The sequence below is a fragment of the Tribolium castaneum genome, chromosome 3 (genome assembly GCF_031307605.1).
Source record: "Tribolium castaneum strain GA2 chromosome 3, icTriCast1.1, whole genome shotgun sequence".
In the NCBI taxonomy this organism is placed as follows: Eukaryota; Metazoa; Arthropoda; class Insecta; order Coleoptera; family Tenebrionidae; genus Tribolium; species Tribolium castaneum.
The window spans coordinates 16,714,806-16,740,875 of record NC_087396.1 but is presented as its reverse complement, the minus strand read 5'-3'; the positions used below and the strand labels follow the sequence as shown (position 1 = coordinate 16,740,875).

Genomic DNA, 26,070 nt, shown 5'->3' with positions numbered 1-26,070 from the left:
ATTAACAGTGAATTTTCATAAGTGAAAAATTACAAAACATCGTGAATTTAAACTTTAACCAGTTGAAACAGATATTGCTTTTAGATTAATTTTCTCTATTTTTTGTTTGCTTTATTGATTGATAAATTATATATATTTTATTTTAGTTAAATATACAGGGTGTTTCACATAATTTTCCGAGACTAGTGCCTGAAAAATGCCACCACGAATACATATTCCGACACGAACTCGGTTACAAATTAAAAAAAAATTGATAATCGAGTTTGTTCACCCCTTCAAAAAATGCGTTTTTGAGTGGTTAGTGATTAAAATAGATTAGAATCATTTCATTCTGTCTCTTGATAATGATGTCATAATAACTGTTGCTGAAAAATAGCAATTCGAAACAATGAGTTTGACAACTACTGTCATAGGTTTCCAAAAACTAACTAATTTTTTTATACCAAGTGTTTTGTGACTGTTGTATATTTGGGTGCGTACAGTAGGCGCAGGCAATAGTAAACAAACGTAACAAGAAATGTTTTTTACAGTAATAAAAAAAGTGGTTGTTTTTTGCGTTTACAACTTTAAATAATAAATTATATACTTTAGTTTTTATCATCGCTATGCCATCTTTAGGAATTCTGCTGCACCAAGCTTTCTTATCGATTTCGAGCTAACAGGTAGCTGCCGTCCTTACATAATCACGGATTACACGCACACACTACTTTTACAAAATTATAGCAAAAATTCCGCTAGGTAGATGACTCTTGCCTCAACTAAATTAAAGTTGTGGTCAGCAACTCGGTACAATGTTTAAAAATTTGTAAAAAGATTACTTGATAAAATATAAATAGCTGACCCACTCTATTCTTCTGTTCAATAGAGTTTTTTTTATCTTCAACTTGTTTCTTTACCTCACAAACCATACAACACGAAAAAACCTTTGAAACTCCTTTCTATGGAGTCTTTGTTTGACTTGGGTTAAACCATAAACGAACTTGCCTTACCTTTACCTATCACCGTCCCCCCTCTTGCCAGGTGGGAAGCATCGGCATTCAGGTGTGTCAGGTAAAAGAAGGTGAAATCATTCTTGGTTCGTGTCTCCGCCAGCCCATCGCTGTCTTCGCGCTATGTGTCCGTAAAACCTCCCGAAAATGGGTTCCAAAATCGAGTATGTGGACTCCTCGCAGATCTACGCCACCAGCTACGTACGCAATTCAAAGGCCATAGGAGTCCTCTGGGCCATCTTCACCATTTGCTACGCCATCATCGGCGTGGTGTCGTTCGTCACCCCGGAGTGGATCGGCGACATCGACGGGGAGACTCCGGGCAAGTTTGGACTGTGGTCGGTGTGCTATGCGGAAGAGGCCGGTGAACAATGCAAGGGCAGACTGGACGATTTTATGAGTATCGCGAGTAGTGCTTTTCAGGCCGCGACCGTTTTTGTGGGCTTGGCGGTGATTAGTGCCCTTTTGACGATTTGTGCCATGATATTATTCTTCTTTTGTCATTCGACGACTGTTTTTCACGTATGCGGGTGGACGCAGCTGGTCTCGGGTAAGGAAAAAATCGAACAAGAACAAAACAAGTCTATATTTTGGATAATCACAACCATGTTATTTTGAAAACAAATAAAAAACTGTGTCTAAACTTCATAAGTTTCCTATTTGTTGAATTGTTAGTTTTTATTAAGCGAAATTTAATTTTACTAAATTACTTGCCTGAACTTATAACATCATTAAGTTTTTTTGGAAAGTAATTTTAATTTTTGTTGGTGGTTCTTTGATTATGTATTATGTTTTTATATTTTTTGGCTTTGAAGTATTTTATTCTATTCTATATTAAAGATCTTTCGCTTTGTGCATTTAATATAAAAATAACTATTTGTTATTAAGACTTAGATAATGCCTACTTATATAAAAATATATTGGTATAAATAAAATAATAACTTTGAGAATTTTATTTCTGTTATTTTATAACGGATGATACTCTTTTATTTATTTCGTGTTTAGGCATCATATGAATTTATTGTATTCGTGCTAATTATTAAAAACTATACCTATATACTTAGGTATATGAAAAACACTCATCTTTTACAAAAATAATCGAAGAACATTTGTCTTATGATAAAGCCTTTTGTATGTACATATTTGTTATTATCAGTATCTATTTTATTTTATTCCTACGTAATCAATAAAATGTTATTTTATCTACTGTTTACTTCAGGGTAAAATGCAATTTTATTGGAAGAGAGAAAAGTGATTCACAACCATTGTTGTTTTTTTGTTTTTGATGTTTATAATTATCAGTCAAAATATCTCAGTAAAGCAATCGAAATAATGGAGGATCGAATATATTTTTGTATATTGTAGACAACGATAAAAAAATTTTAAGTGTATAAATAAATAATTACTTAGTAGTTTATTATACTGGTAAAGAAATGTTTTTCATTATCTGTGAGTGATGTGTTTCTGAAACGAGTGCTCGTTTCAGAAAAGAATTACGAGCAGATAATGTCAACTTTTCCTTACGTGTATAATACAACGTTTTCTCTTATGGCTACCGTGAAAAATTTTTGGTAAATTTTTTTACTGATAGAATAAAAAAATCATCAAATGACCACTTTATTCTATTGAGTACGTTAAAAAAACACAAGCTTAAAGTTCGAGGGCTGTCGTTATGCAACGAGCCTATGCGAGTACGAGCACTCGAGAACTTTAAGCGTTTTCGTATGAGTGTTATTAAATTTGTTTTTGTTTTTGTGTTTTAAAGTAGTGTATAATAATCTATTATAAACCGTTATATCTCCGATATTAAAAAGAAGGTTTAAAATGTCACCAACAAAAAAAAAATGTACCATAGTAATGACTTGTAAAATAAAGATGTACTACTTCTTTCCTATGGAATAAGCAACAACATTATTAATACCTATAAGAGAAAAAATTGTATTGTCTGTGAAATAAATAACTATTAGTTTATTTGTTTTTTATCATTATTCTTTAATTGTTAGAAGAATAGAAAGTATACTACAGGGGATGTTCAGATATTCGAGCTCCAACTCAGTACTAGTTTCTGAGAAGCATGTGTAGATTACAGGAATAATCTTGAGAGATTTTTAAAGTCACCTGTAACTAATTTAAAAAATATGGGGCTTTAAACTTATCTTGTTAACTTCTTCAGTTTTCGTTATTTTATAGCAGTGAAAAATTTTTGACATCCTTGACTGATTAGTTGTAATAAAATTTAACAAGGATAGTATCAACTTCATTAAAAAGTTTTAAATAAAAAGACGATTTGCAGTGTTTTGTTTCTATTAACAAACATCATCAGGCTTTTTACTAGTTCAAATTCTTGGAAGTAGACATCGAAAGATGGAATTAATAATAACTTAATGACAACAACACATGCACACACCACCACGTCTTGACACCAGTTGGTATTGGTCTTTTTATTTAAAATATTTAAAACCTTTTAAGGAAGTGGGCCTTATCGTCGTTAAAGTTTATTAAAATAATTACTTTTTATTGCTTTATGTTACATTCTAATCGTTTCCTAACATAATGATGAACTTATTATTTTTGAGTTTACTATCAATTTCTAGCAGTTTTTTGAATTTAGAGAAATTAAAATTCTCAAAAAAAATTTCTAGATGTAAACCAACACTGGGTACTACTATTTCCTAGACAACCGTTTCAAAAATAATTCATTTTATTGAATAAATTCTATTGCGATTACGAGTGTTACCCACCGTTGCCATATAATATTTATTTTAAATTCGTTATTTATCACAGTTATTTATTTTATCAAAAACTTTAAACACTTTTTTTACTATTTTTACCTTTATACCTAAGTATTTATCTTTTATTCCCAACGGAATTTAACAAAAAGATCACTACTCAAAAACCAATGACTTCATGATTGTTGGGTCAAAATGAAGCATTTCTAGAAATAAAGTCGAACTGTTCGATGCTTTTTTTGGAAAATGAAATCATGATTAATTAAAGGAAATCTTGAGGAAATCAGGTGTACAAAATTTAGGGTGCGATTTATTCCTCGGACATAAGTACAAAATATAAAATGAGAGCTGGAGAAATCATTTCTTAAATTAAAAAATCAACTTTAGTATTTAATTATTAGATAACGACATTAAAAATGAAATTGTTGTAAAACGTTTTATGACACTCTTCATTCCTAACAGGTTGCTTTTCTCTCATTATGAGAAACAGTGTGCTTTTCTTTTTTGTGTTTTTATAATTCGTGTTGACGATCTTACCTACAGTCCGGGACATTTCTATTTGGACATAAAAAATTTGAATTTTCTGACATTTATACGTATATTCAGCGTCTATGTGAACAAAAAATGTTCTCTCTCTCATTCTATAGTCCTTGAGCTTTAATAACAGGGACATTTTTGAAATTGGTAGGATTAGAAAATGACAGTAAACAGCTGACTGATGTAAACAATAACAAAGGAAATGTTATAATTTTAATCTATATAACCCGTGGCTGCTTTAAAAGTGTGTACTAACGGGATAATAAAATATTTACGCAAGTATTTTTGAAGGTAGAAACATTACTTGTCATATAACAATTATAGATTATATGATGAGACGGGAATGGCACAACACAGAATTGCAGTCAGTGATTGTGCTGGAGAAAGCTGCTGTGACGTACTGACAGTACTGACTATCGCTGGTTGTACGATTTGTGCACTTTGTGATATATTTTGTGTGAAAAACTGGAAAACAAAGTGCATACCTGCATAACCTCACTTATCGCAGTTTTGCACATTTTGATGATGGGAATTGCGGTTCAAGTAATTATGAGTTATAGATGGAGCTCACTGTTTACTTCAAAGTAAGTTCACGACATTTATTAATTAATTATTAAAAAAATCACAGATAGTGTTTATAATTTGCAGCTGAAGCCTTTTGGGTCCACTTTTTTCGTTGTTATTTCCTGGTAGCGACTATTGTTTCAAGCAGAATGGGTGTAAAAAAAATAATCCCATAAAATTGTTAATATAACTCCGTTGCACTGGCATGGGGTATTTGAAAACTTACGTTTAACAAATACGTCACAAAGTCTCATCCATCGTTGAAAAACATAATAAGGGCTTTATAACAACAAGCGCTTTCTGATTTTACTGTGGACGTGTGGAAGAATAGTGTGAAATATTGCGAAAAACCAACTTTTACTCTTGTTTACATTTTTGTACGTCTCTATCTGAGAGTAGTCGTCTTTTATAAAAAATATAGCCTACTAATAAAGGAAATTAGAGTGTTTTTATTTCTGGGTTGCCTCCAATTCCACTTTGCCTTTGCCTGATAATCAAGACACTGATAATGAAATTGGTGTAAGTGCATCGAATACAAACGTGTTGAATAGATGAATAAAAGAGAGACAACTGCTTTTTTCAAAAAGGCCATTTCAAATTTATTCAAAAAGCACACCCCCATTGAAAAGGGTCCATTCACGATGAAGTTTGGCTTCCTGCATGACATAGGTCTCGGGCACCAATCTCACTGTAAATGGTCTAAATTGGTCTTGCATCTCTAAGACATGGACTCACTGAGAGCGACTTCTGCAGTAGGCTTGAGACCTGCCTGCCTGTCTCGCAACAATCTCTGCATTATGATTCCAAATTATTTTATAAAATGCTGTCAATTACAAGCCATGATATGAGGCATGAGGCCGTCTCAGTGTATGTCTTGTGGTGTACATTGAAACTGTTTCTTAAAGAACCCATTCACAATGAGATCTGCTTCGCTACATGCGGCGCAACAGGACTCAAAGACTAATCCCAAAAGACACAAAAAAACTGACACAGTTTCATAATTTTAAGCCATTGACAGCGTTTTCGAATGTTGGTGCAAAGACTTGTCGCGAGGCAGGTTTCAGCCTTCCGCCAACGTCAGTCTCAGTGAAACCCTCTCAAAGTGATCTCAGCGAAAACCATTCACAATGAGATTGGTCTATGAGGCCTATGTCGTGCCGCATGCAGCGAGATATGTCTCATTGTTAATGAAAATAGGGCCTTTTTTGTTGTTTAAAGTTGTTTTTTAAAACTTTTGTGGCAAATTTTACTGATGTGGCAGAGAGGGGGCATGCAATTGGAACATGACGATGACTACCCTAAAAGGCACTTCGAGGCTTTTATGGCCTTTTTAATGCAAATTTCAACTTTAAACCTGACAGTCATACCAAGGTCAAACATAACCTCAACAGTACTCCAGCAACGGTACTTCAAAGCATTTGAAAGTTTCTCCATTTGTTTTTAAGTGTTCTAGTTGGTACATTTTGCTGTACTTTACTACAATAAAGAAATATTTAAATTTTTATTATTGTTTACATTTGTCATCTATCAAACACAAGTTCCCTAAATTTGAGCTCTTATCTAGTTTTTGTGCTCTATATAGTCTCGCGTCAAGGTGTGCGGTATGACGTATCTCATATTGAAATGTCCCGGACTATATACTAAATTTGGTGAGAGCGCAGTGTAGCATTTTGGAACATTTTTAACAGCCTATTAAAAAAGAAACTGTAACAGGTTAGCAACATCTGCTTAATCTTGAAATTATAATTCTTATTTATGTATCTAGAGAAATCACTAAACCTATAAATTAAATCAGCATAACAGTTTCTACTAAATTTTTGTCATTGTCTAAAAAATTACCGAGTTTAGTCTAATGATGTTGCAAGTGACAAAATTAGAAAACCATGTTTTTTGCATTTTATAATTAAATTAGCTGCAGTAAACCGTTTTGCTCTGCTAACTTCCTCGAAAAAACGCTCATCACTAATCTATCCACAATCACAATCTAGGAAAAAGCATGACATTTAAATGAAAGTGTTTTGTTTTGATGAGGACAATCCACAAAACCTGTTTCATAAAATGATTTTCTGCTTTGTTACACTTAAATGATGTAAAAGTTGCAATAATCGACGTCACGGTGGAACTGTGCAAAATGTGGTTGATGAATTGCTGTGTCCACGCCTAACTAAGCGTACATTCATCTTCTTATGTATACGTATTTTTTTAACGGTAAAAATGTGCCATAATTACCATACTGAAAGTAGTAAGTCGTGAAGATCTTTGATGTAGCTAAAGAAAATCTATAATTTATCTGTTTGAAATTTGAATAGGCGAATTTTTTACATAAGTTCAAATTTTTACCAATGTAATAAGAAATGCAAGAACACGGTTTGATGACTAATCACCAGTCACAATCAGTAATCAGTTAATCACATACTTATTTAGAAATCAATTGAAGAACAAAGACTGGTCATCGTAAATTACAGCCTGAGCTTCTGATCACAATCATTTTCTGTAGGTACTTTCTCCATGCTTTTTATTACATTTTCTCAGTTCTTTTCCTTACAGGGCATGATCATGATTATCCTCAATTAATTACATTAATTAACAATTTTATCAAACAAGTTTTTCTCCAGAAATGTAAAGTTTTACGTGTTCGGACCAGAAAAGTTATTAATTAGCGTTTGAAACTTGTCTTTGTTTCCGGCGGTTAAACATACTTGTCGCATTAAAATGAAAGTAAACCCAGGTTCAGCTTGGCCAACTGTTAAACATTTAGCAAAATAAATTTTCTCAAAGCACATGTTATAAAGTGATCGTGTTGAACTTTAAACAATACTTATTGTTGCGAGTTCTTCCCATACTTGGGCAAACAGTTATGCCAATCTAAGGATTTTTATTGTTCATTATTGCGTGTTGATTATTACGTAACGTGTTCTCACTGAATACAATATTTTAAGTTTAAATAAATAAATTAATAAGGTATGTGAGTAAAAATTTAACTTTTTCACCTATTGACCCAAATCTGACCACGGGTTAAGTGTGTTACCAAAAAAACTCAAGTGAAAACGATGCTACAACCCACATACGATCAGAACCTTGCGTGGGTCATTAATCGAATCGAAACCACACGACTATGAATTTAATTGGTAAAAGTGTAGCTTATGATGCGTTTAATTCATTTGCAATGCGAAGTTAAAGTGTTCAATTGTGAAAGCAGCTGTGGGTATAAGGAAAACAAAAATCGCAGGAATGACATCTTGATGTCTTTATAAATGTGCAAATTTAAATTATTTATTACGTATTTAATGATTTCTTGCATAATTCTTGCATCGATTTGCATAACGTACGAACAGATTTGGTACGCATTAATATTAAGTTTACGACCAGAAACGAGCTAGCAGGATTGAGGTAAAAATTTTCACGACGTAAGTGAATAATTGCAAGCGCGCAAGTAGAAAGTTAAACTTTTTTAATAAAATTATGACTAATGAAGTAAGTGAGGAAAGGCTGATTTATAAGATCAAGGAGAGAAGATAATTTTATAAATAAACTTTACTTTAATTGTTGCAACGAGATTTAGTCGGAAGTAAAACTGTTACAGCCAAGTGTTAAGTTGCTTTTACATCTGTCATGAGTAGACATAGCTGTACGTAATAAATTAGCACAACGTGCAAGACTAAGAAACATTAATATTTATTTTTAACTGCAAATACAATGGAAAAAACTTTGTTGTGAAGTAGCGAAGTGTAGTTTTACCGGCCCCCAAAAAATAAATAGATCATTTATTATATTACAGCCCAATTAAAAAATCTATTCATTTCACTAACTACTCGCAGTTGAAAAATTCGCATTATAAGCACGTCGAAAATTTATAACACTGAAGGTATTGCTGTTCATTTGATCAAGTTATATTAAAAAATCATTTGCTCTATATCTTTAGACTTTTTATTATTTTATGTTATAATTGTCACTGCAAAAGTTGAGATTTTTTTTAATGTAAAAACTACTGGAATTGTTTGAAAAATATTTTTTTATTTTTATTTTGTTTACCTGCTTTTCGATATCAACTTGCATATTGTTAATTTTAAGATAAATTATTCTTTATGCAGGTATACAATTTTTATGAAACAGTTGAGGAAACAGTTGATTATTTTAATTTTTAAACTAAATCTCAAAAAATAAAAGAGCAGACACTAACGAAACGAGGGTGTAATATTTATTTAACATAGGTTTGTTACAAGAAGATAAAATTTTATTTTAAGATAATGGCGAATTTTATCGTCATGTAGGTACAATACAAAATTTTATTCCACATTCCATTATTTCGATTGAATTACTGAGCATAGTTACTGAGTTATTATGATTTGAACAATGGTTGTGAACCATATTTTTCTAGACGATAAAATTTTACCATAAATAATCAGTGGATAAAATGCCATTTTACCGTTTACGATGGAACAAAAAAATTAATTGTTTAGCTACATAAAAATAACTGAAAAATTGGACGACATTCTTGTATTAGTAAATGATTGAATAACTAATTGATGTATATACTTTCTAAGTAGGTATGTAGTCAATAAAATTCAAGTAAATTTCAACGTTTGTGTAATTTTATAACAAGTAACATTATACCTGTCAATCATATTTATATGGTATGTTTAAACAAGACTATTATTCAACTATTGCTACTGGGCATTATTACGAGTTTCTTTGATTTGTGACAACTTTTCTAATACCTATGTAATCACAGTGAGACTTCTTTGATTATACTTTTCTGTTTCAGTGAAGAGAAACATTTCACACTTTCGAATAAAATAGAATAAATTATTTACACAATAAGAGAATTAGTGTCATTGTTTCGCTTTTCCAACTTTGGTGGTTTGTCCTTGCAAACTATGCAATAAATAAATACTATCTCCAGTTCCGACTGTTTATTTTCACACAAAATTGCGTAACCAATCTCGAAATCTTTCTTTTCCGATAAGAATCTCTCCATTTTGTGAAGAACCAAGAAGTGGAACGCCCGTTTTGTGCGACCGCTTTCATAATTTTGCTAACAAATCCGACTAATTCTTCAAACGATTAGGAAGTGCAACGTGGTCTATTATGAAACAGCAATTTCACAGTTCAATTACCTCGAATTACTTCACTGTTGCCAATCCACTAACCTTCGTTTTTTCAGCGATTTGCATGATCGCGGGCTGCGTGTGCTTCCCGGCCGGATGGGCCGAAGACGGCATCCGCAGGGTTTGTGGGGAATCGGACAAGTACGAGTTGGGCAATTGCGGAATACGATGGGCTTACCTACTGGCCGCTATCGGCTGCCTCGATGCCGTTATTTTGGCCACTTTGGCCTTCATTCTCGCGACGAGGCACGTCAGGCTGCAGCCTGACCCCCATTACGCTCCAGCTAGTCTATTCAAAGGTAATTCCGCAGATTTTTGCAAATAAATGAGTGACTTTTGGTGCTTTCAGGCGAGATGAATAGTGCCTTCGTGGCCGACACTGCCAGCGTTGCGGGCTCCAGGAAGTCCCTCAACCTCCATCCTGTCCTCCTGATGCATCCGGGACAGGACGATACTTACTCCCAGTTCTCACAAAGGACAGTTCCCAGATCGACCCATTCGGGCCATTACGCCCATCCCCACAGTTTGCACCACCACAACTTCCAATTGTAAATTTTTATTCTAAGTCTATATACATAAATATTTTATAATACAAGAAATATAATAAAATAATTTATTATCGTAAAGGACTTAAAGGTACGACGTTTAGACTTTCGGCTAAATTATTACAAGATTCGACCAAATCTCGACAGTAATGTATTCCACCTTCTTGGTCTACCGTGGCCATATGTTCCCGCTCCCGGTCCCCTGGAACCATGACAGGTTTCTCTGGGTCGGCCTACAAGCTCTCTAAAACAAATTTTAAACAAGTAACTACCCACCGGTTGCATATTCCTGATAAAATTCAACAAATCTGTCAACCGTTCCTCGAAACCAGGAGCAAAGTAGGTCGGGTTTAGCGCTACAAAACATTGTCCAAGATTTGCAATTTGGCCCAAATCCCCGTATTTGCGTATATTGGGACCATAGGCAGAACCAGCCAGAATTCCACAAATAACTTCAACGAAAAAACCCAACCCAAACCCCTTATAATTCGAGTTGGGCTCATGCCCCCCTAGAGGTCTCATAGCACCAGTTTTGGGATTTGCCCAGTCTGTAGGCACTGGCAAATTTTTCCTGCTGAGGATTTCAATCTTGCCAACCGCGACAGCGGCTGTTGCCATATCTAACACAAAACTGTCGCCATCTAAAGCCGGAGCTGCCACCGAAATTGGGTTCGTGCCAAGCGCGCCCTAAAAATTTCACTACATTTCTAGAATCATTTTGCCTCGGTCTCTGTACTTCCATGGCACGTGTTGGTGCTACCATGGGTGATCCGTTTGTGAAACTCATGCCTAGCAAACCTTCCTCAAGGGCTTTAACTGAGTAAATTCCCGCGATTCCAAAACTGTTCGAGCCCTTTGCAACAACCCATCCAATTCCCGAATCTTTTGCTTTTTTTATTGCTAAGTCCATACAGAAATGGGACACGACTACTCCTAGACCATTTTGCCCGTTAACCCAAGCTGTGACGGGTGATTCTTTTAAAATTTCTGGATCCGCATTAGGGTTACAACCACCTTGCTGAATTTCGTTAATGTATGTTTCTGCAAGCACGTAGTAAAAATTTTTGACAAAAATTTACTGGCGAACCTAATTTATTTAGTCCCTCACAGTAATGGCCCTTGTAATCAGCTTCAGTTAAACAAGCAGCAAAAACTTTTGCGTGATTTTCTGAAGTATTTACAGCCATCATACAGTCTTTAATAAAACGATGGATTTCTTCGAGGGAAAATAGATGTTCCCCAAATGTTGAAGCTTTACTTGAAAGTGATCCCACATCTGTTGACATTTTAAAAAAACTGACAAAATTTCTGACATTTTTAAGCTTTCAAGACAAAGTATTCTTAAATTTTTCAAGCTTTCAAAACAAAAGACCATAAATTTACGGAAAATGTCTTTATTTAATTTCAAACAAAATAGATATTTATTGTTTAAGAGGTGTTAGTGGTTTTATTTTAAGAGTTTGGGCAACTCTTCTGCAAGCTTCCATTTGATCTTCCACATATCTCACCCCACCGGCTTTATCCACAGCTTCCATGTGAAGTCTTTCCGAATCGCCAGGTACCAAAACAGGCTTTTCCTTATCAACCTAAAACCATCTAATTGATTATGCCCAACTAAAATTTAAAATTAGGTACACTAGGCATATTCCTCAAGGAACTCATAAGGTCACTCAAACGCGCCTCGAATCCTGGAGCAAAACAAGTCGGATCAATTGCAATGAAACAGTGGCCAAGGTCTGCAAGCCGGTCGAAGTTCCCCATTATTCTAATATTGGGCCCATAGGCGCCTCCACCCAAAATGCCGCAAAATATTTCCACAAGAGCGGCAAGGCCGTAGCCTTTATAGGACGAATTTTCCTCACTACCACCCAAGGGGTGCAAAGCCCCGGTTTGAGAATCCCACCACTGTGCCGGTATTTCAGAATTTGTCCTTTTCTTCATTTCGATTTTACCGAGAGCAACAGCCGAAGTGGCCATATCCAGACAAAAGCTGTCACCATTCAGTCCTGGAGCGGCCAGTGATAACGGATTCGTGCCCAAAGCTGCCTAAAAACGCCTGAACAAGATGCTACAACCCCGTTATTTTGCTTTACTTGTCTAGTTCTTGTAGGGGCCACCGCTGGTGAAGTATTGGTGAAACTCAAACCGATCAACCCCTTTTCCATCGCCTGCAGCGCGTATTTTCCTGCAATGCCGTAATGGTTTGAGCCTTTACAAACCACGAAACCTACTCCGACTTTTTGGGCTTTTTGAATAGCCAGATCCATGCAGAAATTACCAACGATGACCCCTAAACCACTGTGTCCGTCAACCCAGGCCGTTGCCGGTGATTCTTTCAAAATTTCGGGGACAGCGTCGGTTTTGCAGATTCCGTTCTGTATCTCTGATAAGTACATTTCGACTCGGTTCATGCCATGGCTGTAATGACCTCTGTAATCTGCTTCGACCAGGAGATCAGCTAAGGCTTCGGCATTGGATTTTGGAGCTCCCACAGATAGGAGACAGTCGGTGATAAAACGGCGACATTCACTCAAAGGAATTATAGGAGTGTCTTCAAAAATGAAACTATTAAGCGGCACAAAATTCTATTTTGAACTCACTGGTATCGAGAAGTTTCGTTGACATTTTGTAGGATAGTGTGTCAAAATGTAGTATTTGTGTTATACTAGCAGATATGAACAAATTTTCCACATGTTTGACTCTTTATACTCTGATAAGACTGGCAAATAAGATTTTATTCATAATTATACAATTCAGTGTGCATAAATATCCTTTTGTTTAGTTTAATAAGAAATGAGTTTAAAACGCATAAAAAACATTTATTAATAAAAAACGTCGTAAGTAACATAACTTTAACATTTTGCAGCAATCAACAGCCATCCTAAATCACGAAATGTTCACTCAGTCCAGAAATCAAAAATCAGATCTTTGTCCTCAAGCTGGCACCAAAGGCTTGACATGCAACTTCTTAGCCAACTCCCGGCATGTGTTCAGCTGATCCTCCACATATCTCACCCCTCCCGCCCTATCCGCGTCCTCCATGTGCAGCCTCTCCGGGTCCCCAGCGACCAGAACAGGTTTGGCAGGATCCGCCTGAAACAACCCATGAGCGGTCCCATCGCAACCCATCACCCGATTACCGGCTGCATGCTCCTCAAGGTGCACAACAAATCACCTAACCGGCCTTGAAACCCTGGAGCGAAACATTCGGGATCGATTGCGATGAAGCATTGCCCCAAGTCGGCCTTCTTGCTCGAATCGCCCCATTTGCGGATATTGGGACCATAGGCGCTACCCCCGAGCATCCCAGAGAATATTTCCACCAGCGCCGCCAAACCGTACCCCTTGTATCCCGAATTAATTTCGGACCCTCCCAGCGGCATTAACCGCTTAGCGTCGTAGGCGACTGAAGGATCGGTTGTGATTTTGCCGTGGGCGTCTTGGGCCCATCCTTCGGGGATCGGCTGGCCCTTGCGTTTTTGAAACTCGATCTACTTGGAAATTGTTTTTAAACTTACAAACTTTAAATGCCAAATACCTTTCCAACTGCGACAGCCGTTGTTGCCATGTCCAGCACGAAAGAGTCCCCGCCGGCAGCGGGGGCCCCCAGGGACAGCGGATTCGTTCCCAAAGCCGACTAAAATTCAATTCAGAGCAATGCATAAGGTGATAATGCAGACTTACGCCCTTGGCTCGAGTCGGGGCCATTAAAGGCGAAGTATTCGTAAAACTCATGCCCAGGACCCCCTGGTCGATCGCTTGCAAGCTATACTTACCAGCAATACCGTAATGATTCGACTCTAAAGACAAAAACTCACTTTGGGGGCGGTTCAGAAATTGCACTTACCTTTGGCCACTACCATCCCAATTCCGACACTTTTCGCCTTTTTGATGGCCAGTTCCATGCAGAATTCGCCCACCACCGCCCCCAGACCATTGTTCCCGGTGACCCAGGCCGTGGCGGGCGTTTCTTTGATTACAGAAGGGGTGGCTTTGCAGTCACAAAGCCCCCCTTGGACGTCTCTGACGTACATGTCTATGAAATGTTTGCACAATTTCGTTCGAAAAACATTAAAACGCACCTAAGCGATTCATCCCATGACTATAATGTCCCCGATAGTCCGCCGCGGTGAGATTGTCGGCTAAAATGTCCGCATACTTTTTGGGGGTTCCCACAGCTACCATACAATCACTAATAAAGCGGTGAGCGTCGGTAAGAGGCACGATTGGAGTGTCTGGGGGATTCCCTGACAGTGAAGTTTATAAATAAAAGAGTCGCTTACCGATGTCTAGAATTTTTGTAGACATTTTACGAATGATGCTGATCAGTTGGACGTCTCGCGCGATTTGAAAGCGCTTAAACAGAGAAACGGAGCGCGCAATGGACGTCATGATGGGATGGTAGATAAGAGCTAGAATCAGTTCATGATGGGTGAGACAACTGCATAAATTTTTGGTAAGTCATGTTTAAAATATACAAAGCTGAAGCGATAAAGTAAGTGCGGGGTCACCTATAAAAATATAAATACGAAAAAATGGCTGCAAAGTTCATGCATTTATACTTTACATTTTTTGCATTTTTTTGAATAAAAGTTTATTTTTTTTGCAGCTTATTTTGCTGTTTAATGTCATAAAGAATAAAAGAGGAAACTAAGAAAAAAGAAACTAACAGTAAAAAATTTTAATTCTTTAAAAATATTATTAGTAGTGTTATCATTGGGTATTAACAACAAAAGTATTAATTAAAACATATTGCAGGATTTGTAAATATTGTAAACAACTATGTAATATACAAAATAATCCCATACGCTAATCAAATGTATTTTCAAAACTTAACAGATTATTTACTAATATTTTTATTTTTGTAGCTTATCCTTGTAGTCAAAATCAAAATCAAAAAGATTAAGATGAAGTACTTAGGTAGGATACGTGGACAATATTTTTATTAAAAAAATAAATAATTGAGATTATCACGAATAATTAACAAATATGGGTAGTACCTAAATTGTTTTTTTCAAACGTAATTAGTAATTACCTACTTTGTATTAATTGTTTATAAAAATATTAGTAGGTGATGAGTGATAACTTACCTACGTAGTAGAGGCTTCTAGTAAAAAAAATCAACTATTAAGTACTTTTTTGAAAATGATTGTCGTATTTACTGAACTTATTACGCTGATAAGTAGTAATTCAAGGCCACACTAAGTAATTGTTGACTCAGTGTTTGATCCAGCAAATGCAATTGTTAATTTACCAAAATATGCCGAACCAAAAGAACAATACGCACCGATTCCGAGAAATTTATTTATTTATTCATCAAGCGGCAACATTTCAAACCGGAGGTGAAGGACGTTCGCAACAAATTTTAAATTAAACTCAATTAACTACTGAGCAAATGCAAGTTGCCTTTATAAACCACGCTAAAAATACACCAAACTACATAAATAAAATAAAATCTAAGCGCGTCAAAGTGCTAATTGGCCATTACGTAATAGTTACCTTACTGTTATGTCACAATTAGCGCACTGATATAAAAAATCATCTTATTTTGCGTAAGGATGTTCATATCGCGAGGTTAAGATAGGGCATAGAATGACGCAAAATAGCGCAAGCGTCGATTGAATGATTGGGAAACCGGCCATGACCTGCCTTTCCAGTTTTCCACAGGTTTTTCCATAACCTAAACAATTTTCCATTTTCCGGACGATGTGAGTGATTTCGTGGCGGCCATAGGCAACCATCAATTTCTGGCCAATTATTTTATTTATTCTCATGTCGGATTCGGTACGTAGACCGAATTTTTCCGAACTCGATACACGTTGCCTTCATTTTATTTTAGCATTGTTTATTTAAAGCTCGACATACGGCGCAGAGCTTCTCGACGGAGAAAAGCCCGAAGCGATGACGGCGCGCCGATAAGTGGGGGAAGCACACACGTAAGGGCAACTTTTTGAATCGTACAATAAAGCTAAAAATCTCGCTTGATGTGTCTCATGTTCCTGTACTACCTTCTTTAATTGCGTTGCTATTGAAGCGGAAAGGTGATTTTTTAAATGGAAATAATACGAAGCCGTGCAAGGCCACTGTATAATTTACTGTACAGGATTATTGATAATTGGATATGTCTCTGACAGGGATATCCACAGATTATGGCTAATGCCGTTTGTAATAACACAGGATGATATTACCCAATTTTATGAAGCAGTGATTTATCTTTTCCGTCAATATTAATTACTAAGCTCATGATTTAACTCCGGCAAGAGCTAATAATCATGGGTTTTTTTATTATATTTTACATCTAGTAATTTTATACATAATTAAGAAAAAAAAATAAATTAAGCAAATATTCAAAATCACTTACTTGTTACTTAAATATTCCATCATTACACTCGTTTCATTAAAAACTCCTCTATTTTAGTTTATTCTTTTCACTTTAACGCGCTTTTAACTAAAAAAATCCGACGCAAATGACTATTTTGGCACTTTTAAAGTCAGCCTACTTATTCGAAATAACACTATAATAAATTCCAAAGAGTTTCAGAATATCTGTTTCAGTTGGCAATTCTGAATTTAATTTGCAGACTTACCTCATGTTTTATTTTCTGTTTTTTTTTATATAAACATACCTAAACATATATTCTCTGTTTATTCATTTTAATTAAGGAAAAAAAAATCCCATAATCCTAAAAGCGATAATCCCGAGTACCCAATAATTAATTTAGATTATAGTAGTTTTACTGTAGTTTTGAGGCTAAACTATGTACCTTACGAAAAAACTGATTAGTATATCATCCAGTACCTATTTTAAAAATGTGATCATTTCTGTAGAACAATTTTTTCAAAATTACTTTAGTTTTCGTTTTCGAGTTATTCAAAAAAAAAAATTTTTTTATTTTTAATGACACCCTTCTTCGGCGTTTTTTTGGTAAGAGATTAATCACTAAAATTGAGTTTCTATAGTATTGTTTTCAATAAACCAGTGTTTTTTATAATAAGAAAAAATAAAATAAATAAAAAATTTTATTTGCAAAAAACTTGACGAATAAAATTACTGGAATAAAAACATCCATGGATACAAACACTTCGCCCAAGTTCGAAAATCCTTCGTAATGAGCTCGGAACGCAATTTAAAAAAAATATTGGTTTAAAAACAATGTTAGATGTTTCAAAACTGAAGGTTACCTCAAAATCACTAGTCCAAACATAAAAAAAAAATAAACAAATGAGGTTCCCCACAAAAAAACACTGGTAAGTTATCCAACTTAAAAAAAAACACATTTTTTATCATCTCTCTAAAACCCGACAAAATAGCTCTAACAAAATATCCTACCGACAAAAAAGCTCCCGATAAAATAGATTAGCGACAAAACAGCCCATTTAGAAAATAGCTTATTCCAACTCAAATTTCACCCAATAATAATAATTAATAAAACGACTAAAAAATTGTTCAAAGTTTGAAATGGTGTAAACAAATAAGATAAAAATTAAAAAATTAGACAAAGATTTGTAGTCGCTTTTATTAGTAAGGTCAAATTTGAATATTTCCACTCTTGATTTATTTTTTCACCTGTTCGAAAATAGCTTTCTACTAAGTATGGAAGCTTTTTGTTGGGCAGTAAACATTTTATTTTAATAAGCAAGGAACAAATTTTTTTTAAATTATTTTTAATTTTTAATGTGTAAATTTTTGACATAGGGCTAAAATTACACGTGCACAGCCTAATCTAATTCAGTTCATTTTCAATCTCATATTATTATCTCGCTAAATATTTTTAATTTATAACACAATGTATTTCAATGGTGAGCTGCTGTTGGTGGCTATTTTGTCAGGGCCTTTTTTGTTGGTGCGCCCCCCTCTCTAAAGAGAATTAGTAAACTATGCCTGCATTTTTGTATTATTTTAAAATTCTTAAATTTACTTTATTTATTAGTTATCTATTAGCTTAATAACCAAATTATATTGTAAAATAATTATTAGCAAATTTGTTGTTGATGCCATAAATACTTACTTTTAACAAACGTTGCTCGTAAGTACAACAATTTCAAGGACTGTTTTAATAATGCAGATTCAACAAGGCACCGTTAAAAAATCTCCACACATCTGTTTAGTCCTATTTGCTATTTTCGTGTCTAGTCTACATAACAATAATCCAGGTAAATACAATGCAGCTGACAAAGTAGTGTGGTTGAGCCGTTGAGCCTCTTGAATTTAAAACATGGTTACATTTGTTGTGGAAAGGTTTATTTATTTAGTAGGTAAACTTTGTAACTTTAGCTTGACAAACCTGTAAATATTTTAAGAGGTAATAACGTGTGTTAAAGTCATTGCTTCAATTGTTTGGACTTGAGCAAATAAAAAAATTAAATATTCAGGTAAACAATACAGTCGCATTCTGACACGGGTTTGTGTAGCGTGGAAAAGTGTTCGGAAGTACTCTGATGCAGTGATGAAATGTATCTATTGTTTCCATGTTTGCCGGCATGTGATTGTAAAATATTTATTTTCGCTATTTACATAAAGTCAGTGAGCCTTTCATATCTAAACATGTATAATTCAAACTCGAGTTCAATACAATCCTCTTTGAACTACGAAGTGGTAAAAATGCGAAGGTGAACTAAGCACCAGCCGGGGTCATGATTTAGTGTGGACAAAAAATGATAACGCTGAGGCTCCAGACAATTTGAATTTCAAATTCCCCTTTTTTCGTTGTCTCCTTCGAAGCGAACTCAACAGGCCCCAGCTCCGCCAAATTCGCGTCGACCTAGTTCGGTCACTTCCACTCTCCGCCAAGCGCTCGAGTGTATGACCAGCCGTACAATGACGTCTTCTGCGAAGCGGCCACCGCGTTTCACCGAGATGGTTCGCCGTGACCATGGAGGATGTTAACGACGCGAACCAGTTCGAATCCGTGCAAGTTTCGCGCCGCACGTGTATGGAAAAACGCGACTTTTCAATTAGATCCCCGAACCCCACCCAAGGAAACCGTACGAGTTCCGTAAATAGAGTGTAGTGACTTCAGCATTGCGTAAATGAAGACAACCACGCGAAAAATAAATCGGCTCGGTTGGGTGCCTCTTGCAGTCAGCGTCTGCGGTCCAAGGCCGGTGCCAGAGAAACTGCCCAGTGCCCATCTTGGTATCTACCTGTGCTCAGGTGCAAGCAACATGATACAGACTCTCACTCCGGCTACCAACGACTCTCTCTTCAACTCCGAACTGTGATAGTGTGTGTGCAAATGCTGATAAAACGATAACACGTAAGTTCTTTTTGCGAACAAACCACCCTTTGGAAGCACTGTGACAACAGCGAAAGCTTTCAAAGCTCGCGGACTGGCCTGATCTAACACCTGTTGAAGTCGCTTGGTGCTTTTTATCACAAACTAAACCACCACAAAATTATCGAATCCCAATAATTTTTCGCTTCGATTCCCTGTTCTAAAATAAATATTTATAAGGCGTATGTTTAGATCATGTTATTTATAGATTTTTTGCTATTAATTTAAGTCCTTTTTGTTGAATAAGCCTGTCCTCATTAAAGTTGTTTTTTAACGGTAAATTGCGGCATGTGGGACCATCATTTGAGATAATTTTTGTTTAAAATAGACAACAAAAATTAAGTTGTTTTGCTTATTCGTGTATTATCATTTGTAGGTCAAAATATTTAAATGCCTGAAATAATACACATACATGTACAAAAATTTACTAGACCGAAAAATGCATTCTAACCGCAGTTGTTACGGTATGTCGTATTTTATCAATTGTAAATACTTGTAAAGTTAGGACAGGGAAATGGCAAATAAAACAAAATTTTGTCATTTTATAAACTAATTTGTATTCATTCGTTTTGGCACAACTACATTTTTCTGCGCCAGAAATAGAGAACGTTAAAAGTTTCGCAAAATTATTGTGACTATTCTATCGAAAAACAGGAAGTAACGAATCTGCAGTTTGCAAACTAAATATTCTCATTACATATTTTTACAATATAAAGTTCAACTCAATGGTTTCATATTCATACTCGTATTTTTTCCTTTACAGTTCCCTAATTACCTATTGTGTATTGTTTATGGACTGTTTTTTATGTACACATAACTCAACATTAAACGTTAATGATTCAATTTAATGACAGAGATTTTTAGATTTAAGCACGAATTTAAGTTTCTCACTACTAAAACATCTGAAAATACAAAAAATCCGCAGAAAATAAATTGACTAGTCTTAATTAAAACCAGATTTTTTCAACTTCTCTAGAACACACGTGTTCTAAGCACTTTTAATCTACTTGGAAAAGTCGACGAGGTCATTATTTGGTTTCTCTAGAAAGATTAGCATTTTTGATAACTTGAATCATGAATAAGTTGTGGTTTTCTTAATCTTACACTTGCTCCAGTTCTTTAGCAATTAGTTAATTCTTAATCACTTAAAATGTTGAAAAGCAATTTAATTGACACCAAGTATTTTAGGAGTTTGTGAATTCCTCTTAAAGTATACAGGTGTCCCAAAATTGGCACATTTCGCATTCAGAGCATTATAGAAAATACATCAAAAGTCCAAAATAGTCAAAAATGAGGATTCGGAGTCTCCTCAGAAAGATAGTTTAGATTGGTTTGAAGGTCACTTTTTGAACTGTACAGATAACAAGAATTCTCCAAAAATTAGCTTTATTTTGGAGTAAATTTTTGTAATTTGCCGTTTCATTATTAGGTAATACTACAAATATTTAAGATTTTTTACTCCAAAATAAGGCTAATTTTCCGAGAAATGGTTTTACATTATGATTTTCCACCACATATAACAATAAACACTGAAATATTTAGCCTGGATTTGAAGAAAACGCAACTTCAAGAGTGGGGAAGCCCCGACTTTATTTCTTTCTATAATTCCTAATTCCTTTCATCTACTAATTTTTTCTTGAATAAAAATTCTATACCAAGCCTATGGCAACAGTCCGTAGCGTGATGGTAATAGCATGCAATTTTGAAAATTTTGCGCTAAGAAATAAGCACGAATGATTGTAAAATGTTTCAATAACAATGCCAGTAATATCCTAGTACATACATCTTCATTAGTCATACAGCTTGGTAGCCTACACCTTTAATTCCTTCCAGGAAATCCAACCACAACCCATGCATTAATTAATTTCAGTTAGCAATTGCCCCCGGAGCACTCATCTTGACCTCTACTGCTTCACTTGCGCAAAATTAAAATTTAGGTCACTGAATGTCTGAACCACCAAATAATTCGATTAAAACAACTGCATACAATGCGAGCTAGGGGTCCACCACGTGGTTGCCCATAACTCAAATCATAACAAAATCAAATTTGCGGTTACCATTAAAACCATAATCATGTGCAGGATAGGAATAGTCATGCCTATGTCCCGTTAAGTAGCCATCGAAACTGGAACGCCCTCAAATTTTTATGCCTCACGACCACGATGACGCCATTACCGACAATTATTATGTAGTTGCATGGTAATGATATGGTAACCATGGGATAAGTCGTGATTGCTGTTTTCGACAAACAAACAAAAATTTACTTCGAGTCATTCCCAGCCGATTAATTATCGATAATTTGGAGGTTGTCAAGGATTCGAAACAATAACTAAACAGTTATTCGACTAATTTAAAAGAGTTGTTAAGTGATATTTGATCGGATGATTTAAAAATCGAAATCGTCCGAGTTATCGCCTTCGTTAATATGAATTGCTTGTTATCGGTTTACGTGTCAAAAGTTCACAGGGTTTCGTCGTTCTTTATCTCAAGGAAGCTTGCAAAATTGAGGCGTGCAGTTTTAGTCAAGGTAATTTACCTGAATTAATGGCATAATTAAGTAACTGGATTGAACTTAGGCAAATTTATTTTCAGTCTTTAAAGTGTAGAAAGTACACATATAATGACAACCGATTGGCTAATTCAGATAACCTTGTGCGTGAAAGCTGGAATATAATTAACAGCCATCGAAAAAATCTTAAAACCAACAACATTGAATTAGTCGATAAAAACAATAAAGTGATCAGTGAACCGTTGGATGTCTGTAACTTCTTTAAAGATTATTTTGCTGATGGTGTCCAATATACCCAAAGAAGTGAGTCAGTTTTATCACAAAATTACTCCAAATCTACTTCAACTGTTGTAAAAAGTTTCTATTTGGCACCTTCATCACCGGAGGAAGTGATTACAATCATAAATAAAACATGTAACAAAAAAACACCTGGCATTGATGAAATACCTGGGACCTTACTAATTGCTGTCAGAGATCTAATATCTTCCCCATTATCCCATTTAATCAATGAGTCCCTTTCAAAAGGTGTTTTTCCTGAAGCTTTAAAAACTTCAAAAGTTGTCCCAATATATAAAAATAAAGGTTCCAAAAGTGACGTCTCATGCTATAGACCAATTGCAGTACAAAATCAATTTCATAAAATCTTTGAAAGAATATTCTCTGATCGCTTGGTAAGGTTTTTGGAATGTACAAATTTGATCTCTTCTAGTCAGCATGGTTTTAGAAAAGGTAAATCTACAATAACTGCTATAAATGAAACAGTTTCTGCGTTATATGATTCATTAAATAATAAGCAACAAACAGTTGGGCTTTTTTATGATCTGATGAAAGCTTTTGACTCTGTGAATCACGGTATTTTGTTAGAAAAGCTGCACCATTGTGGTATTCGTGGAATTTCAAATAATTGGATTAAAACTTATTTACATAAAAGAAGACAGGTTGTTGCTCTGAATGATCATATGTCCGAACCAGCGTATGTTGAATTGGGTGTGCCGCAGGGATCGGTTTTGGGTCCCATTCTTTTTTTAATTTTTATTAATGATTTACCACCTTTGTTAGTTACAAATCCAAAATCTAATAAATTAATTATTTATGCAGATGACACAAATGCAATATTAACTAACAAGAATCATGAAGACTTGGTTGAATGTGGAAATTACGTGTCTACAACTATAAATAACTGGTGTTTGACAAATGGGCTGGTATTAAATCTGAAGAAAACCTATTTGGTTAAATTTTTGCCTAAAAATGTGACGCCTGATTACAGTGTTCTAATTAAACTATGTGGAATGTCAATAAAAAATGTAAATGAAATTAATTTTCTTGGAATAACGGTGGACTCTAAATTAACATGGGAAAGTCATATAAATAAATTGTGTAATAAGTTAAGTGGGATTTGTTTTTTAATAAGAAATTTAAAGCCCACTGTGTCTGGTGACATTCTTAAAATGTTATATTTTGGGCTTGTCCAGTCTGTACTTACTTATGGAATTATTTTTTGGGGGTCCAGCAGCTTTTTGAATAATCTATTTGTAGTACAAAAACGTATTCTAAGATGTATGGATAGTTCGGAGGCAGTAGCTCACTGTCGTCCTATCTTTCGAAAACTTGGTATTATGACCCTCCCATCTTTATATATATTTCACTTACTTTTGTTTATTCGACAACATGTAAGCACTCTTAATAAACGAAGCGATATTCACGCGTACGGTACAAGGACAAGAAACCACATTGAGCTGCCACATTCTAGGTTGGCTATTGGTCAACATGATCCTACATATGCTGGAATCAAATTGTACAACAACTTGGAACAAAAAATTAAGGAATCTAAGTCTTTTAATATATTTCGCAGTCGCCTGTCATTATTCCTACAAGACAAAGCTTTCTATAGTGTTGAGGAATACCTCAATTATTCCAAATTCCCTGCAAATTTGTAGTATTTCGTATATTGACGAGTCCGATAAGACGGTGCATGGCATGCTCCATGACTGACGACTTGAGGGACAATTACATATTATTATTATTATTATTATTATTAATTATATGCTAAATATGTTACCAACTGACAACCTATTGTATCACCGTCAATAAAACCACGGTCTTTAATTAAATTATTAATTAATTACCAATTCCAGTTACTTCAGAAAGTTCTTTGTGTAATAATTAAAAAAAGAAGTAAAGGAGAAACAATATATCTAGTTGTTGGTTCCATTATTTTTTTACATTTTCAAGCCTGACATTTGACACTGACACCGATTTTGACATGAAGTTTGTCAACTTATTGAGAGTCTTAATTAAAAAAGTGTGGAAGTGTTACCGACTAATACGAAGGCGATTCGGTACAAAGGTAAACAACATTATTATTTCAAAAAAGCTTAACGCAAAAAGCTTTCTTAACTTATCATTGCTTGGCTAAAACACTGTCATAAACATAATAGGGCATTTTAACTGTAATACGCAAACATTTTTAGATAAAAACAAATACAATTTGAAATAATATTCTATTAAAAACAACCTTGAGTTTTTAATTAGAGCTAAATTCGATATTTTAGTTAGTTTTTCAAATTGGTTTTAAAAACAAACATCAAATAAATTTCTCTACTTGCTCTAAATATTTACAGGATAAAAATAAATTGCCTTTGACACATCCATTATTTATTTGCACGTTTGCGGCCATAAAGACTAGAAAATTAACTACAAATTGGAGCGCCTCAACAGTTACAGAACCGTAAGTAACATTTTTGTGCTCTGTGTTACTAATTTAATTAAGTGAAACACTACCGTCTGGCACAAATTACTCGCCGCGTTACACACACACATTACATATTCCCATTGCATAGAAAACATTTTTTAAGTCTTTACATCCATTATCTTGATTTTCTTTTTGGCAGTTAAGACCGTTCGTGTCAAGACTCAAAAAGAATTCATTCCACTTCATTCCCAGTCTGAATATTAGAAATTTAAATTTCGAATCCTTTACACACACATAGACTTAATGAAATTTATGAAAATGTGATTTAATCTCACGGTTCGATAAACCAAGAAACTCTTCGTGTTGCATAACTCTATTAATTTCGGAAGCGTTGTAGGGGAAGCAGGTCAAAATATCCATTACAGGAATCGATAGAGATATCTAATGTGATAACGAAGATGTAATTAGTCTTGTTATCTTGTTGAAACAACAATGGCCTTTGGGATCACCTTTACGGCAGGTTTTAACAAATCTCTCGTTATTAGAACTGTGAAACGTTCTACTACGGCTTGAAACTGTGCCAAATGCAGTCGACTAAATAGTAAACAAATTATAATTTTTTAAGTGGCTCCAGTCTCCCCACGTGACGCACTAGCTTAATTATATCTCCGGTCCAAGTAAAAATTTTTATGAGCGGCTATTTCTACCGTGTTAAAGGGCTGTAAATAGCTTCGGGAAGTGGCTCGTATTTTCCGCCGACATTTTTCTCCGGGATTATAGCGCAGGTGGCAGCAGAATCCCTCACAATGCATCTCCCAACACAATAATAATCGAGAGGAAACTGGAATCTGTCCAGCATCCTGTCATTTCAGCTACTTCCCATGATGCCACTCCATTCGACCATGCGATAATGTAAAAACGCGATTTGAATCGTCGGCGCATGGACAACAGAGTTAAAGATAAGAAGCGGTAAATAAAAAGTGGAAAAAGTGCTAACAGGTGGCTTTTCACGGAATTAAATAGTGGCTTTGATGGGGAATTGCGTGGGTCGTAAGTAATTTTTGAGTTGTGATCATTTGAACAAGGATGGCTTTTTTGATTGGCGTTTCCGGTTTCGGGTTA

General features: G+C 35.1%; 5 protein-coding genes and 2 long non-coding RNA genes across 15 annotated transcripts in view; 3 read left to right on the top strand and 4 right to left on the bottom strand.

Annotated features, from left to right (window-relative positions):
* Positions 1-1,025: 1,025 nt before the first annotated feature.
* Tmhs (Tetraspan membrane protein in hair cell stereocilia) lies at positions 1,026-10,553 on the top strand. The gene is made up of 3 exons (XM_962091.4): positions 1,026-1,539; positions 9,984-10,226; positions 10,277-10,553. The coding sequence occupies exons 1-3, from the start codon at positions 1,137-1,139 to the stop codon at positions 10,477-10,479; spliced, it is 849 nt and encodes a 282-aa protein (XP_967184.2). The 5' UTR covers positions 1,026-1,136; the 3' UTR covers positions 10,480-10,553.
* LOC107398776 (uncharacterized) lies at positions 4,368-5,269 on the top strand. Its single transcript, XR_001575535.2, has 2 exons — positions 4,368-4,839; positions 4,904-5,269. It is a non-coding gene; the product is annotated as an uncharacterized LOC107398776 (long non-coding RNA).
* Positions 4,817-7,187, bottom strand: LOC135265687 (uncharacterized). The gene is made up of 2 exons (XR_010333464.1): positions 5,360-7,187; positions 4,817-5,306 (listed from the first exon to the last, which is right to left on the bottom strand). It is a non-coding gene; the product is annotated as an uncharacterized LOC135265687 (long non-coding RNA).
* LOC655616 (uncharacterized oxidoreductase YjmC) lies at positions 10,527-11,803 on the bottom strand. 2 transcript variants are annotated; one of them, XM_015981847.2, is made up of 4 exons: positions 11,560-11,803; positions 11,209-11,513; positions 10,749-11,159; positions 10,527-10,695 (listed from the first exon to the last, which is right to left on the bottom strand). In XM_015981847.2, exons 1-4 carry the CDS (start codon positions 11,756-11,758, stop codon positions 10,642-10,644), a joined length of 969 nt encoding a protein of 322 aa, XP_015837333.1. In that variant the 5' UTR covers positions 11,759-11,803; the 3' UTR covers positions 10,527-10,641. The 2 variants fall into 2 exon arrangements, with proteins under 2 accessions (XP_015837333.1, XP_967269.1); XM_962176.4 differs by having other exon boundaries at positions 10,527-10,705; positions 11,560-11,802.
* A 47-nt stretch (positions 11,804-11,850) lies between these two features.
* On the bottom strand, positions 11,851-13,249 carry LOC655696 (uncharacterized oxidoreductase YjmC). Its single transcript, XM_962257.4, has 4 exons — positions 13,073-13,249; positions 12,566-13,023; positions 12,108-12,518; positions 11,851-12,058 (listed from the first exon to the last, which is right to left on the bottom strand). Exons 1-4 carry the CDS (start codon positions 13,095-13,097, stop codon positions 11,894-11,896), a joined length of 1,059 nt encoding a protein of 352 aa, XP_967350.1. The 5' UTR covers positions 13,098-13,249; the 3' UTR covers positions 11,851-11,893.
* Positions 13,250-13,270: 21 nt separating this feature from the next.
* Positions 13,271-14,878, bottom strand: LOC655785 (uncharacterized oxidoreductase YjmC). Its single transcript, XM_008197347.3, has 7 exons — positions 14,756-14,878; positions 14,555-14,707; positions 14,320-14,508; positions 14,157-14,272; positions 14,011-14,109; positions 13,613-13,963; positions 13,271-13,565 (listed from the first exon to the last, which is right to left on the bottom strand). Exons 1-7 carry the CDS (start codon positions 14,862-14,864, stop codon positions 13,407-13,409), a joined length of 1,176 nt encoding a protein of 391 aa, XP_008195569.2. The 5' UTR covers positions 14,865-14,878; the 3' UTR covers positions 13,271-13,406.
* fdl (fused lobes) overlaps positions 14,799-26,070 on the top strand; it is a 25,274-nt gene continuing 14,002 nt past the window's right edge. The window contains exons 1-2 of one of the 8 annotated variants that reach the window (XM_064355280.1): positions 16,130-16,256; positions 16,312-16,408. Coding sequence is in view for 3 of the 8 variants with exons in the window: in XM_015981561.2 (XP_015837047.1) it covers positions 22,173-22,274 (102 nt within the window). In the remaining 5 variants the exon portion in view is untranslated. 8 annotated transcript variants of the gene reach the window in all.